The sequence below is a fragment of the Pseudochaenichthys georgianus genome, chromosome 4, assembly GCF_902827115.2.
Source record: "Pseudochaenichthys georgianus chromosome 4, fPseGeo1.2, whole genome shotgun sequence".
In the NCBI taxonomy this organism is placed as follows: Eukaryota; Metazoa; Chordata; class Actinopteri; order Perciformes; family Channichthyidae; genus Pseudochaenichthys; species Pseudochaenichthys georgianus.
Window position 1 is genome coordinate 21,150,893 of NC_047506.1, and position 17,394 is coordinate 21,168,286.

Below are 17,394 nucleotides of genomic sequence, written 5' to 3' on the forward strand. Positions count from 1 at the left end.
AAGGATGATAATAACTAAAAATGTCCACTACATCATGCCCCTATCGGCAGCTAGCCGATCCACTTTAGAGGACAGCCTGTTTCTAGTCCTTCTATTGGGGGGAGCACACATAGCCATCGCTCCCTCAAGTCGCCGGGAACGGCCAAATTGATCTGGAGGAGGACGTGACAAGGAGAGGTGTCTGTTGGCTGCTGCCAGACGTTCCACCTCAGTGATTCGAGCCACTCTGAGCACCCGAGGCATGCAGCTACAGCTCATGCAGGCGTTTACCGTGAGAACCTCCCTCAGATGCTCGAATTTCGTCCCCACTGACCGCCAGAAGCGGCCGAGGCAGGAGGGGCAGCGGTCGTGGCCGTCCTCGGGCTCAGAGAAGCCATACAGGCGCTACATGAATGGACCATTCTGTAGGTAGCCAGATGCAGCGTAGCCGGGAGCGGGTGCGGGAACCCAGCCTTCACCAGCTACCTGCTTAATGGAAAGAGTAGAGCGTTGCTGCTATTCGCCGAACAGAAAGAGGGATGTAATTACACCACACGTTACCGGCAGAGGGAGCGGGAGCGAGAGCACTGCCTTCACCTAGCTGGATTAGTAAATAAGTCAGTTTACCAAGAGCGGGGGCGAGAACACTGCCTTCACTGGCTGAGCTAGAGGCGAGTGCCAGATGCAGCGTAACCGGGAGCGGGTGCGGGAACACAGCCTTCACCAGCTACCTGCTTAACGGAAACCAGGCAGTTTAGCGTCTACCAGGAGCGGGGGCGAGAACACTGCCTTCACTGGTTAAATTAAGACGAATACCAGATGCAGCATAACCGGGAGCGGGTGCGGGAACACAGCCTTCACCAGCTACCTGCTTAACGGAATAAACAAGGCAGTTTAGCGTCTACCAGGAGCGGGGGCGAGAACACTGCCTTCACTGGTTAAATTAAAGACGAATGCCAGATGCAGCGTAACCGGGAGCGGGTGCGGGAACACAGCCTTCACCGGCTACCTGCTTAACGGAGAAACAAGGCAGTTCCGCGTCTACCAGGAGCGGGGGCGAGAACACTGCCTTCACTGGTCGAGTTAGAGACGAATGCCAGATGCAGCGTAACCGGGAGCGGGTGCGGGAACACAGCCTTCACCAGCTACCTGCTTAACAGAAAAACACGGCAGTTTGGCGTCTACCAGGAGCGGGGGCGAGAACTGCCTTCACTGGTTGAGTTAGAGACGAATGCCAGATGCAGTGTAACCGGGAGCGGGTGCGGGAACACAGCCTTTACCGGCTACCTGCTTAACGGAGAAACAAGGCAGTTCCGCGTCTACCAGGAGCGGGGGCGAGAACACTGCCTTCACTGGTCGAGTTAGAGACGAATGCCAGATGCAGCGTAACCAGGAGCGGGTGCGGGAACACAGCCTTCACCAGCTACCTGCTTAACAGAAAAACAAGGCAGTTTGGCGTCTACCAGGAGCGGGGGCGAGAACTGCCTTCACTGGTTGAGTTGGAGACGAATGCCAGATGCAGTGTAACCGGGAGCGGGTGCGGGAACACAGCCTTCACCGGCTACCTGCTTAACGGAAAAACGAGGCCGTTTGGCGTCTACCAGGAGTGGGGGCGAGAACTGCCTTCACTGGTTAAGTTAGAGTCGAATGCCAGATGCAGTGTAACCGGGAGCGGGTGCGGGAACACAGCCTTCACCAGCTACCTGCTGAACGGGAAGAGTAGAGCGGTGCTACTACTCGCCGAACAGAAAAAGGGATGTAGCTACATCCGCATTACCGGTAGAGGGAGTGGGAGTGAGAGCACTGCCTTCACCTAGCTGGGTAAAATAAAGAAGCTTAACAGTATACGCAAGACGTTAGCCGAGCGGCTGCTGCTAACGATCAAGCGAGATCAAGTCAAATAACACACATGTTTAAGACCAGATAACTAGCTTCTAAAGAATAGAATAGCACAGAGCCGTAGTTACAGCAGTAACCATGGCCAGGGCTCACACGGCATCTAACCGTAGTTACAGTAGTAACTATGGCCAGTACTTACACGGCTTAGAACCGTAGTTACAGTCGTAACTCTGGCCAGTACTTGCACGGCTTGGAACCGTAGTTACAGTAGTAACTATGGCCAGTACTTACACAGCATAGAGCCGTAGTTACAGTAGTAACTCTGGCCAGTATTTGCACGGCTTGGAACCGTAGTTACAGTAGTAACTATGGCCAGTACTTACATGGTTTAGAACCGTAGTTACAGTAGTAACTATGGCCAGTACTTACACAGCATAGAGCCGTAGTTACGGTATTGCCTATGGCCAGTACGTGCACGGCTTGGAACCGTAGTTACAGTAGTAACTATGGCCAGTACTTACGGCTTAACCCCGTAGTTACAGTATTAACTATGGCCAGTACTTACACAGCTTGGAACCGTAGTTACAGTAGTAATTATGGCCAGTACTTACGGCTTAGAACCTTAGTTACAATAGTAACTGTGGCCGGTGCCTAAAAGTGTCAGCCAACGGCTGCCCACTAGACAATATAATATTGGGAGGATGAAATCCTCCTTAATGGCCATACATGCAGAGCACACGGCAGACACAGTGAAGATTGTTCTCTGCATATCGTCCTAGTGCTAGGAGTCTAGTACTAGGAGCAGTAAATACAACGATATAGCGCTACTGCAACCATACCATGCGTCTACCGGGAGCAGCAGCGAGAGCACTGCCCTCACCGGCTGAGTTAAATAATGAAGCTTAACCGTACATGCAAGGTGTTAGCCAAGCGGCTGCTGCTAACAATCAAGCAACCAAGTCAGAACACAATGTTAAGACCAGATAATTAGCTTCTAATAAAGAGAACAGCCTGCATAGAACCGTGCCTGGTTACAGTAGTAACCGCACATGCCGAGCACACAGCACCCGCCGTGAAGATGTTCTCTGCATATCATCCTAGTGCTAGGAGTCTAGTACTAGGAGCAGTAATACAACGATCTAGCGCTACTGCAATCAAACCCTATGCTACAGGGAGCGGGAGCACTGCCCTGAGTAATAGTTAAGCTCAACAGCAAGGTGTTAGCCAAGCGGCTGCTGCTAACAATCAAGCGACCAAGTCAGAACACAAATGTTAAGACCAGATAATAGCTTCTAAGAAATAGAAAGTACTTACCTTACTTTCTGCATCTAAACGAAAAACGGGTTTAAAGTATGACCCTCTGGGCTTCCATACTAAATTGAATGAGGGACGCAGCCAAAGCTGGGACTCAAATGCTAATGATAGCTCGGGCACAACGCCACAAGCAGAACTTTCAAAAGAGCATAAGGGCAACTTTATGGGAGAGGAAGCGGGAACACTGTCGTCACCAGAAAGTCTAAGCCACAAACAATAAGACGGTAATCAGGACAACTTGGCTGGGAGCGGGTGTGGAAACACAGCCATCACCAGCAACAAGCTGACACCAACCTGTCTGTCGAGGCTCTACACAGCCGGCCGCAGCTCCTGGAGGACGCGTCTAACGACCCGTAGCTCCGACTGTCAGTCACGAAGCTCCCCGCGGCCAGCTGTTTGCAGAGAAATCCCTCAGATCAAACGCTCAAACCTGAACGCTGTAGGCTACAAAAACGTAGCCACGGTACCCTCGCGCAGCGAGAAGATGAAAGGAACAGATCCTCTGACAATACCGGCTGATATAGCCGGTGTCACGTGGGTCACAGGTGACTTTGTTGTTATTGGTACTCGAGCTGCGCATGCGCGCGATGGACATATCCAGTGCTAAAGCACCGCCTCTGGCGGTCAGTAGGGACGAAATAGAACCACAGACAGATCTAGACAAGACAAAACACCAACACAGACAGATCTTAACAGTATGATGTCGAACATTAAACCTGCTAAACATCAGCATGTTGGCACAGTCATTGGGAGCATGTTACCATAATGTTGTTGGCATTTAGCTCAAAATACCAGTGAACCTCACAGCGTCTCTTGCTTGGCTTGTGACTCTTGGTCTTGGTAATACTACTGCTGGTTGGACAGAGTTTTGGTAAACAATACTGTACTGTACTCATTTTTTAACTGACAGTTGGAAGTGTTAACAGAGGCCAATATCTCAAATACTTCTTTTTTTATACCTTCTATGACTGGTATTTTTTAAAATTTGAATCCAATGCTTAAGTACTTTTTTGTATTCAACTGGATGCTTTAGACCCCATATGTGCAATAAAGGGGCCTGAACCGTTTGGAAACTCAGAAGGGAGGAAGTTGTGAGCTCGATGGTCCTTAGCTGTTGGTCTTTTGGAGGAAAAACACTCTTTTCAGACTTTTCTCAGGGGGAGATACAATTTACTCATGTTTATAAACCCAATTTTAGGGTTATTATTAAGTTAAATCTCTCAAAATGTGACTTGGTCTCAGCATACATTCCACTACAGGTTCTCATAAAGCATTTGGCAGTGTAATAAATTAAATAACTTATGACAGAGATTTTCAACAGAATAATTTGGGGATTGGTATGACTTTTTGGGTCCTTAGACTTGAAGCAGTGCTGAAGTTGTTCTTACAGAGTTTTAACATGTGTAACACTTAGTCAGTATATCCGCTCGCTGTCACACACACACACACACACACACACACACACACACACACACACACACACACACACACACACACACACACACACACACACACACACACACACACACACACACACACACACACACACACACACACACACACACACACACACACAGCATGGCGGACTGCAAAATTAGAGGATGAGTTTAATTTCCCAATATATCTGGGGTTACGTAATGTAACCCAGCTTCTATGAGTAGAGGCGCAGCCCTCTAAGGCTATCGCTATTGGGTAATCCCCACTGCACGTGTGCAGCACTGACAGACTTATTCCACGCCTACCTATGACGTGGGCCCCACCTCCAGGCTCACTTCCGTATAAATAGGAAGTAGGCCCTACAATCCACTCCAACAGCTTTTCTTCAGCTATTCGCGGAGCCAGTGGGGCCCAAACCTTAGAGGGCTGCGCCTATACTCATAGAAGCTGGGTTACATTACCTAACCCCAGTTCTATATCCTATAAGGCTTCGCCCTCTAAGGCTATCGCTATTGGGTTAAGGGCGAAGCAGGATGTAGTCTACGCCCCACTGGTTCCGTCCGTTACCAGAAGCACAAAACACACCTACTCAGTTAATAACCCATGTCCATTTCGCCGTGCGTAAATGGAGCATCACGTTCCCAGGGAATATAGCATTAAAAAATGAATATTTCTCCATCAGGGAACGAAGGTAGGCTTACTCGGGCTACCTGTCGTTTATAAAAAGTAGAGATCGAGTCTCACTTGTTAAAACGAGAGAAGGGAACAAAAGGCCGCTCTCTAAGTGCCGACAGGCAGGAGAGAGGGCATGCAATTGAAAACCCCCGACATTACTTATTCTGGCAGGCTATTCAGTACTGAATGTGTCAGAGAGGAATGGGAGACATCCCTCAAATAAAAACGAATAAAAGAACAGGGTGAAGACCAAAATGCAGCAATACAAATGTCTTCCACTGTCATTCCTCCGTGCAACGCCGTAGATGTTGATATTCTCCTGGGGCTGTGTGCTTTAATGTTTTCCGGGGGATCCAACCCAGAGAAAACATACGCCTGTGACACCGCCTCACCCAGCCAGTGTGACAGGCGCTGTGCAGATAGAGGCTGCCCTAATGAGTGCTCTCTATAATGCACAAACAGACGCTGGGATTTGCGTAAGCAGCCGTGCGTGCAACATAGCATGCCAGCGCGCGCACGGGACGGATGTCAGAGCCAAGAGCAGAGCTACTTTGGCTGACAAGAACTTCAGGGGAACCTGATCTAAAGGTTCAAATGGAGCTTTACTCAGTGCGCGTAACACTAAAGCCAAAACCCATTGAGGCGCCAAAGCGCGTGACACAGGTCTGAGTCTCTGTGCTCCCCGTAGAAAACGTTTTGTCAGAGGGTGACTACACACCGTGCTGACACCAATCTACGTGGCAAGATGAAATGGCAGCAGCATATGTTTCGACCGTGCTATAGGTCAAATTCCTGTCCAGCAACAGCTGGAGGAACGACAGCACGAGGCAGGGGGCCCGTAACGGGGTCCAGGTTTTTCCCTACACACCAAACGGATGGGTGTTCAGCAGCTGCGCTGATCGAACACCTCCCTGGCGATTTATACAGGCCGCCTCTGCTTTGTTGTCTGTTCGAATCAACACATGTTGATTGTACAGCAACGGGACAAAGTGCTGGATTACTTTCCATATAGTAATTCCAGCACGTTTATATGGAGAGACATGTGACCCGGCCACTGTCCCCCCACTGCCTGCGACATGCACGTTTCTCAGCCTGCGAGAGATGCGTCTGTGAACACTGTGGTGTGTGATGTCTCTCTGCTCAGGGGCACCCCCACTGACGTGGAGATTTTTCCATGGGTTCAATCCCAACCCACGGAAGGAGGAATGTACACCATGCGTATCCTCTGACGCACAGGGTCTATACGCAGGCAAATAAACCACCTCTGGAGTCTCCTCACTGTGAAGGAGCCCCAGGGGGATCACCACGTGACCAGCTGATATCCTGCCTAACAGCTGCATCACGGAGAGGGCCGTCACCGCCCGCGGGGTGTGACACGCCGGAGGTGAGCTGTCCGAGCTGCTTAAAAACCTATAGGTTTTTAAAGACAGCCGGTTTATGCAGCGAGCCATGATGCCTATAACCGACAGGTCAGGGGCAGCCGGCTTAACCGGTGAGCCTTGCTGCTTATTATTATTATCCATCTGTCCATCGAATACACGTGTTGCCACTCTGAGTAATACTCGGAGCGCACGCCTGTTTTGGATGTGCTGTGGTTGTCATGGTGATGAGCCACGTCAGAGCCCTCGCCACCGTTGCCAGTGAAGCAGCCCAAGAGGGGCCCGGACCGAAAAGGCTGCGAGGGGCCCTCCACACGCTGCATCTCACACCAGCTCTCATCCTGTCTCTGTTTCGGAGAAGGCTCGTAAACTGGACATTGAGGCGCGTTCACGCTCAAACCCGCTGAGGGAATGAGTGGAGGTGTGTGCAGTGCTATTCACACAGTGCGTAATAACAGCCCTAGGCTCATTACGACCGTGTGTAGTATAGGCACAGGGACAGAGGAAAAACCGTGCTGCCTATAACCGTCAGGTTTAGGAGCATCAGGTTTAACCGTCAAGCCCTGCTGTTAAATAACCGACTGGTTAATTACAGCTGGCTTGTGCCGCGAGCCCCGCTGCCGCTAACCAACAGGTTACAGCCGGCTCAAACGGCGAGCCCCGCTGTCTGTTTAACCTTACAGGTAACAAACAGCTGGCTTATGCACCTCCACACGCTGTATTACACAGCGGCTCTCCTCATGTCGCCGTTTAGGAGAAAACTCGTAAAACGGACATTGAGGTTCACGCTCAAACCTGCTTGAGGAATGAGCGGTGGTGTGTATAGGAGGCACATCTGTGACATAGGAAACAAACCCGGGCTGTCTAATTAACCGACAGGGTTTATAGACAGCTGGTTTAAGCCGTAAGCTTTGCTGCCTAACAACCGACAGGCTGTGAGGCAGCCGCTTATGCAGCTTTATGTCATGCGGAGGAGAGCTCTCCTGAACCGGGAGATCTCATTAGGCGGCTGCCTTTCCGATGATCTCCGGGAGTTCCTGAAGAATACCGCCTATCGACGGCAGAGCCGTGATGGCGGATAGAGGGACCCGTTGACCCGTCGTCAGCCCGGCAGCCGAACCTAGGCTCGGCTACCGGGCTGACCCCGGGCCCCGCCCCGTCTCCCCCGCCGGAGGAGAAGGAGACAGGGCGGGGGAACCACATGGTGATCCGTGAATGGAGGGGAAGGAGTCGCCTGACTGCTGCCCGCCACTCGGATCCAATAAATAAAGGGCTTGGTCCACAGAGTAAAAAACTCCTGGACTAGCCAATCATCCTCGGCCGCAGCAGCGAGAGCATCCGCTCTCCACTGCCTGTGGGCCCGAGGGAGATGGAGACAATGAGTGCACGACACCTGGGGAGTGAGAGCCGCGTTTGCGTGCTCTAATCCCCGGCAAAACTCACACCGTGAGCTCCGGTCGTAACTCATATGTCGGGTTGACACTGGGCCCCCACCCTGTTTCCCCCGTCCGGAGGAGAGGGAGGATGGGCCCAGGGGAACCAGGAATGTTTGCTCTTTTAGTAAGTAGCTCTTAAAAGAACTTGTTTTGCCTGTCAATGCTTCTGCAACGGAGTGCTGAAGAAAAGTAGGAGTGGATTGTAGGGCCTACTATCTATTTATACGGAAGTGAGCCTGGAGGTGGGGCCCACGTCATAGGTGGGCGTGGAATAAGTCTGTGAGTGCTGCACACGTGCAGTGGGGATTACCCAATAGCGATAGCCTTAGAGGGCGAAGCCTTATACGATATAGAACTATGAAAGTTTGAGATGCTCATCTCTTTTCACAAGCAAAGGGCATGAAACAATTAAAAATAGCAAGATATTTGAATATCTTTCTTTCAAACATCCTTAATCTCAGACTCCCAGGAGCATTTGTTAAAAAAATCACAACAATCAACAAAAAAGAGGAACACTTTTCATATAACTCCATGAGTAAGTTGAATGCATCTTGCAGTAAAAATGAAATAGAACAAGATAAATAAATAAAGGCAAGCATTGTCCGATCAACTGTGGGGCTCTATCTGTTCCTTTGTGATGTTAGGGGCGAGGTTTTTCTATTGAAGACAAACACACACTTGGCAGATGTTGCCCCAACACATATGGTTCGTGTCACATCATCAGTGGACTCTTTTTCATGGAAACACACATGGGAATTCACTAAACCTGAACTACAGACCTCACTCAATTCCATTTGTCCATTTCCTCATTCTTTTATCTCTCACACACAGGCAAAGTAAACGTAATGTCTACCAGGTGTGTGAGGCAGCAGGATGTCCACTAACAAACAGGTCTGATGCAGAGCTATCAAGACACTGTTACTCATTTCATCATTATATTATCATTACTTGCTCTTCAGAGGTTCACTATGCTAGTTGGAACGGTCTGTGTGCTAAGCCTATGCCTGGAATAGATTTAACATCATACTGTGGATCAGAACGGTGTGGTTTTGAGTACTGTCTAATCATACAAAGTTTTGGAGGATATTCTGATCCTCCATAAAGATGACAAGATTCTTTTTTAGTGTATCCCACTCCCTCAAATCACCTCTAACAATCTGTAATAATATAGATAGTCACATTTTCTTTATGTCCTAGCCACATCCTCTCCTCCCTATTCTTAAAGCAATCCCAGGTTATGTGGGACATGCAGTCCCTCCATCGTCATCTTGGTTTCCCTTGGGGGGTCCTCCCAGTTCCCCATGCTTGGTAGGGGGGAGATTTCTACTCCGAGTTCATGAACGTAGCTCCGGGTTGGAAAATATATTGCCGGATAAATTGAGACCTTTGTCTCCAGGCTCAGTTCCACCGTCAGACCATGCAACATCTACATTACTGTAGTGGGCACCAACCCACCTTTGAACACACTCTCCATCATATCCTCAGTTAGAACATGATCCCCAGATATTCAGTCGGGGCAGCCAGCAGTTCATTCTCTTTCCAGTGTGGGCTGCCCACTGTTTTCCGGGCAGTCTTGAAGGTCCGGACTCGCACTCCGCTGCGAATCAAGTGTTGGTTTAAAATGAAATCGACAATCACAGTGTTATAAAAGAAAAGTGTTGGCGAGAGTTTTAACAGTCAAGCGGTCATCCTTTTGTTTCAGTCCAAATCCCATGTTTCACTCTCCTCCTTAGACATTAAAGTATAATCCAACACAGTTCAGCAGCTGCAAACAACAGGGTGCTAGCTTGTATATCTTGCACATAAATTTCAATTCCTTAACTTTCTTTTCCTTTTGACAGAACCATTTTTCATCCCCTCTGCTATTCAGACATGTCCAGTAGTTTTTAACATGTTTTGTTGACAAATCTTACATTTATTTGGCATTTGGTGCCAATTCTGTCTAAATACTGTTAGCAAAGCCAAATCATGCTGGTAGGGCATTGAGGGGGATACACCTTATTTTAAAATCTGATCCTGATTGATTCTGTTTTCTTATTTTGGCTTTTTAGAAAGTTAACAAAGCAGCTAATCTTATAAATCAGTTATTTGTTATTATTGATTTTTATGACTAATGTTTTTGCCCAGTTTAGATAGATTTAAAACAGGGACATACAGACGAGGGCATAACATGCATAAAGGGACCACATGCCGGATTCGTAGGTAAATCTGCCACAATATAGGGTCTCACAGCTCACAATAATCTGTTTGTTATCCATCATTTCTTCGTTTCTCCATCCGAAGTAGAGTAGTCCATCAAGCACAATTTACTAGTTCTATTTTAGATGCAGAGAAAGCACAGAAAGAAAAAGGATTGAGAGAAACACAGATAACGAAAAAAGTATTTTGTCTGAGGTTATTGTGGGCACATTTGGTTTGAGAGGTAAGACATTTCACCACTGGACTCTTTGCGAAGCGTTTGTCTTCTTGACTGTCCTCAGGACTTCTTCACATTTTCCTCTGTTCTCTTTCCTCCAGCCTCTCCACTCCTCCGCAAGCTGCCGACTTAAGTTTGCTTTGGTTGTTGGACATGTTTTTCCAAAGGTCTGGCAAAAGTCTAAAATGCTTTTCAAAGGGATTTGTGGAATTTGTTCTGCTACTTTTCTCCCGGGTACTACATAGTGTGTGTATGTCGATACTTGTGTGCGTGTGTGTGCACGTTCAAAACATAAAACAAGCATGTTCGTGACCTCACAAATCTTCTGTAGGATCTCATTTAGCATTTACATATAGTCTGCACTATCAAAAATAACACTTGTTGACACCTGGATCAAAACAAGTTATTATAATCTAGATGTTTCATGATCTTTTTCTTTTATTGTACATTAAATATGTCAGTCACTTCAATTAACCATTCCTCATTCATTCATTTCAGGTGTGACAATTATGGCCTGGCGAGTTGAACTGAATTCTGATTTATATTCACATAGAGTTATTAAACCTTTGCACATGTATTCTTCAATCTTTCTTATTGGAATCTTTATGTTTATAGTGGATGTTCTTCTAGTTTTCTGAAGAATCACATTTCACACACTTTACTTCAACCAATATTGGGTTTCAACAATTATAATGTTGGTTCAAAAACATTTCATTAGACATTTTCACAGTTTGTGTCACGTCTCTATCTTATGTCACTGGGTCTGCAGTAACCTCCAGGTATGATTTTGGAGGAAATCTGCTGGATTGCTTTGCAGTAGAAAACACGATGAGGAAGCTATTCTTCATTTCAAACAGAGCTTTCAGGTTTTCTAAATAGCTGTTGGTGGAAGATGAGAAAAGCTGATGGACAATCACTTTCACTTTTTTTGTGTGTTTAAAACGTGAGTAAGAGTATATTTTCTAGAAACTTTCTTAAGAACCAGGTTTTTCTGAAATCTGCTCTCACTTGGTAATACCACACAGGATATCACCATATTGGGGTATGCAGTCATAGCAACAATTTTACAACTCTTTTCCATCTCATTCACATGGATAGAGAGAGGTTTAAAGGTCTTACAAGGTCTGATAGTTTCTGATCTATATCATTGCAGCTTGTTTATATTCAATGATTCACATTTGACGTGCTTTGTTAATAGATAAAGGCTTTTGTAGAAGAAATGCCTATGTTAAATTTAGGAATTGAGAACAGTTTTGTAAAAATTAAAAAAGTATGGCTGAGATTGGCACTTGACCGGCGCGAGTGCTGACATCAAAACTCAAGGAACAGCAAAATAAATTAAATGGTAACTAATCCTAAATACTAAGCATATGTTCTGATTGGTGGACAGTATTTAAACAACCGATGAAAGTCTGAAAATATAAATGAACATAATCGTTTCAAACGCTGCACCCACTGAACTGGAGACTGAGTGAGCACATCTGGTCCGTGGCTGTCTTTCTTTGTCTCTTTCCTCTGGACCTGTTTCACTACGTGTCTTTCATCTCTTCTCTCCTTTTCAACTGACACTCACCCGCCCCCCCTCTCTATCCACTCTGAAACCACATCTCTCCTCCCCTCCCTCTCCCATTTCCTCTCCTCCCTCTCGCTGAGTGTGGCTGTCATCCCTCTATCGTGGCAGGTGAGGCCATAAAACAGCAGGCGAGGCCCGATGAGGGCCCAGAGACAAGGTGTGTGTGTATGTGTGTGTGTGTGATTAATTATAACAGATATCTGAGCAGCTCCCATGCAAGCTGTGCACACAAACAGACACACGCGGTCCTTAATCTGGGCCCTGTTACAGTGTGTTGGTGTGTTAAACAGTAACATCTCTGACCTCTGACCTCTGCTCTCTCACTCCCACACATAACTCATCATTGAGCTTTCAAGGCCAGAAGTGTCCGTTTGTCTCTCAGCTGCTCTTACACAAATACAGTGCATGTACCTTTCAGTGATTTACAACATCTAAGTGATATTTGAGAGTGTAAGGTGTGACTCATGTGCATACCATGAGTGTTTTTGCTTAAATCCATTATCCTCGACTCCCCAGGTCCCACCTCTGTTGCCTTTCTCTCCCTACTGTAATATTACATTTATGTCCTATTGTAAAATAATACTCTAATACGAATGCATGTAAATGGTTCTGCATTACATTTAACCATTGGTCAAAGAAGGGAGAAAGCAAACAGAACTCACCCATATGCTCCTCTTATCATGCAGACCTAAAGGATGGATGTGTTTATCTAGTTTTAGGGGCATTTGTGCCTTTGTTAGATACAATACAGTAGAGATAATGACAGGAAAAAGACCCAAACCTGTGAGATTACGATAACATGTAAACCTTTAGTTCACAGGGAAGGCCCACGTGCTCTATATGAAAATGTGTAAACACGTAAAACAAAACCTGTAAGACAGGGACAGAATAAAAGAGAGGGGAAGTGTTGAGGTGAGGAAAGGAAGGACGTAAAGGAAGAGTTGAAAAGTCCACAGAAGACAAGGGGTGATAATGTGAAGACAGGAACTCAAAAGAACAGGAAGGGAGAAGGAGGACAAAGGGAGGATATAAGAAATGAAACATGTCTGTAACTGATCAAACTGGCAGCTGAGGATGAGTGGATGCAAGGTGAAGTGCACGTGTGAAATAGACAATGGGTTGGTTCGTGTGGATGGTAGGGAATGGTGGGTTAGTGCGTTTCATTTTTAGGGAGATTTGAAAAAAGTGAGCAATAAGTGGTAAAAAAAAGAGATTCACAAGTGTGTATGTGGTTGACCCAGATTTCTTAAACATTGGTATATGCTTGCTGCCATTATGTAAAGAGTGTATATACACTGAACAAAAATATAAATGCAACACTTTTGTTTTTGCTCCCATTTTTCATGAGATGAACTCAAAGATCTAAAACATTTTCTATATACACAAAATAACCATTTCTCTCAAATATTGTTCACAAATCTGAAAAAATCTGTGATAGTGAGCACTTCTCCTTTGCCCAGATAATCCATCCCACCTCACAGGTGTGTCATATCAAGATGCTGATGCACAGGTGTGCCTTAGGCTGGCCACAATAAAAAAAAAAGGAAAAATGCTTTAAAATAAATTGGCTACCCTTATTTTAAATGGCTTTGACAGTCTCCAGATTAAAGCTTGTGCCTGCTTAAAATAAAATTAGCCTGAGAAGGGAAGCAGTATCTGTTTAATAGCAAGGAGACAATGTTTATTGATAGATTTGTGTTTACCTCTTTATTAAATAAAATATAAAAGAAGTTAACATGATTGTTTGACCCCAAAAGGTAAAGTTATACAATCTTGAAAAAGCCATAGAAAACAATTGTTTTTCTCAGCGAGGTGCACCAATGTGCGGTAAAACGTTATGGTCATGCTTAATCGACATCATTTCTTGATTTTTCTTGATATTTATTTATTGATAATTTCGGAATCGATTGTAGCCGACATCAATTTTATCTGACTACAGCCCTGTGGAGAAGAACATTTTTACTGTTGTATTTCAAGCACAGAGCAAGAGTGTTTAATACTCTTTAGGGAGACTTCAGGGTGGAGTGTTGCTTTTAGCTAACACAAACTTTTTTCTTCCATGACTTGTAGGAAATGAGACAACAACAACATTGAACAGCTATCATGATTCCCACTGAGAATCCATTTTATGTTAAGAAACAAGCACATGTGGCTTGACTGGCTTTGGTTTGTTGATGCTCTATGAATCCCAGCAACAAGTTAATGTCTTTTATTGAGTACATTAAATGAACACTTACATGATTTTATAATGCATAGCTAGAGGGTGATGATAACCCTAAATGTATTTATAGTCTTCACACTGCAAATTAGCCTTTTTAAAACAGCCTATGATTATGGAGAATCATTTTAATGCAACAGTAGCCATTTATTTGTATAAAAGATGAAGTTTTATAGTTTTTTGTTGATAGTTTTTGTTCCTTGGAATCAGTGAGATGGAGTCATCCGGAGAAATGATTGAAGCCAGGCACACTGTGGAGCTGAGGGAGACAGACAGAGGGAGTGAGGGAGGGAGGAGGGGGAGGAGGTTGGGGTGAAACCGCAGATTTTATATGTTGTCTGGTTTTAATTTGGTAAGAGCCATCATTCACCAGTTCATTGAGGTGGCAAACCAGATGAGTGTGTGCATGTGTGTTCCAGGAGTGAGTGTTCTCTCTGTTCCCTCACAGCTTAAACATCGAGAGCCTTTCCACTTTCCACTTCATGCAAAAAATCTGACACTTTATCATTTATTCTTGTTCTAACAATTATTCAGAACTCAGCTACTTAAAGGAAAAGACAATGGGCTCAAAATAAGCACAAGTAAAATGCTGGTGAAATAAACGTAATCTGTGGGTATCATTTGAAAAACCCCAAATGTTACCCTTGACTGTAAAAATGGTGCTGTTAAATATTAGCTGCCAATTCTGTGATAAACACTAAGTTCAACCTCACCACACCACAGACCATATTGGTTTATCCACTGTGGTAGAGGGCCAATCACACACTGCTAAAACCGAAGAATGCTCCAAGCAAAACGATACAAAAAAGTCATGTTTTCTAGATCTGGGTACAGAAAGGGTGGACTGCAGATACCTTGGGAGTTTTTTGGTCGATACCTTACATGTAGTACAGATACCCAGAAATAGCAATCAATTCAGTGGCGGGTAATATTCAATATATTCACTAGCCATTTGGCCTGTGGACAAAGAAAGTTATGTTGCACTTGGTTTAGAAACTTTTGGAAATGTTTTTTTCACTTTCTGATGTAGAAATAGATCCATAGATCCGTTAAATATCAGCCTGAAGCTAGCTAAACATAACAACTGGTAGCATGAGGAATGAGCTGGCAAGAGGACAAGGTATCGCCTCCGGTTTAACAGCATTTTATTTGAAGAACGTGTTGATATACAATTGTTGTCTTTTATAATTGTATCATTCTCTTTATTTCTATGCATTTGTTTATGTGTAGTGCCTTCAGCCATGCAAAGAACTGTGGGAAACCAGGAAGGTGCATTCACCAAAGTCGTGTGAGGTAAGACAAAAAGTGAGTGCTTAGCTAGCTTAGCTTAGTGTGTGCTTAGTGTGTGCTTAGTGCTTAGTGTGCTTAGTGTGCTTAGTGTGCTGTGTGTGTGTGTGTGTGTGTGTGTGTGTGTGTGTGTGTGTGTGTGTGTGGTGTGTGTGTGTGTGTGTGTGTGTGTGTGTGTGTGTGTGTGTGTGTGTGTGTGTGTGTGTGTGTGTGTGTGTGTGTGTGTGTGTGTGTGTGTGTGTGTGTGTGTGTGTGTGTGTGTGTGTGTGTCACAACACCCTTGGTGGCTGTGTCATTCCTGCTCCAGAAACATGCTTTTGTTGGCACCTTGAAGCTATTTTCTGACTGTGTGTGTGTGTGTGTGTGTGTGTGTGTGTGTGTGTGTGTGTGTGTGTGTGTGTGTGTGTGTGTGTGTGTGTGTGTGTGTGTGTGTGTGTGTGTGTGTGTGTGTGTGTGTGTGTCACAACACCCTTGGTGGCTGTGTCATTCCTGCTCCAGAAACATGCTTTTGTTGGCACCTTGAAGCTATTTTCTGTGTGTGTGTGTGTGTGTGTGTGTGTGTGTGTGTGTGTGTGTGTGTGTGTGTGTGTGTGTGTGTGTGTGTGTGTGTGTGTGTGTGTGTGTGTGTGTGTGTGTGTGTGTGTGTGTGTGTGTGTGTGTGTGTGTGTGTGAGACAACACCCTTGGTGGCTGTGTCATTCCTGCTCCAGAAACATGCTTTTGTTGGCACCTTGAAGCTATTTTCTGACTGAGTATTCCTGTGTGTGTGTGTGTGTTTATGCAAGCTTATGTGTGTAGTATGAATAACATGTTTGTGAGCTTATACATGTATACATGTGAGAGTGTAAAAGTTATGTGTATAATGTGTGTGGCCCTAAATGATTATTTGTAAAGCCAGTCGCTGTGGTCTTCAGATTAGTTTTTCATCACAATAACTGAAGCATGTTACTGGTTGAATGGCTGGCTGGTTGGGAACACTGGGTAATTCAGAGCTATTAGCTAAAGCTAGTGTTTACATTATGATGATCTCCAGCCATGTGAGATACAAACACAATAATACACACAGACCCCCCTTTCACACCAAATCTCAAGGGCTGCCTTCAAAGAGTCAGTAGGAGTTTACCAAAGGAAACACTTTCACCTCTGCTGTGTGTTCTTCTGCCCTCATATGTGTGTTTATACATTATTTCTGTGGTGTTAGCTGTAATGATAACATCCCCCCCTGTTATTTTTCTCAGAAGCAGACCGAGTGTGTGACGAGCCGGGAGTTTCTGACCTCTCTGAGGTCATCTCGTCAGGGGGACTGCCCTCCGCCTCAAAAAGCCACCGGATTTGCTGCGGCCTGTGTGGAGAGCTGCTCGTCAGACCAGCATTGTCCCTCCCCCAGGAAATGCTGCTCTAATGGCTGTGGGCACACATGCCAAGCACCAGCCAATCTATATAAAGGTGAGGTTGGAGCTTGTTTTTATTGTTTATTGACTGCTGAACTGATGGAGAGAACTTCTTTCAGGAATCAATTGTTTAAATTAGTATTTCACTCTGCTGATTCACAGTAACAATACTAATATTAATAATTTGTTAAGCAGCCATTTAAAAAGTATTTCTGTCCATTGAAATGCTATCATTGGCCGACAGTGCTTATTATTAAGAGCACTGAACATGCTTTTGGTTGTATTAGTGATTTGATGATTGCTAGCTCTTGTTTCTATGGTGTTTAAATGTATGTATGTCTTTTTGGTTAACAGAATATGCCACATAAATGTAATTGTAATTTAATGTAATAAAAAGTCCTTAAATACTGCCTGCTTGACTGCTTCTGAAGTCCCAGACGGCCGCGTTGTG

At 45.3% G+C, this 17,394-nt stretch overlaps 1 protein-coding gene across 2 annotated transcripts in view; it reads left to right on the forward strand.

The window, feature by feature from the left end:
• Positions 1-17,394, forward strand: part of anos1b (anosmin 1b) — a 69,381-nt gene that overhangs the window by 19,954 nt on the left and 32,033 nt on the right. The window contains exons 3-4 of one of the 2 annotated variants that reach the window (XM_034080470.2): positions 15,497-15,571; positions 16,791-16,998. In XM_034080470.2, coding sequence (XP_033936361.1) covers positions 15,497-15,571; positions 16,791-16,998 — 283 coding nt within the window. The remainder of the gene's footprint in view (positions 1-15,496; positions 15,572-16,790; positions 16,999-17,394) is intronic. The other variant, XM_034080471.2, reaches the window with a different exon arrangement.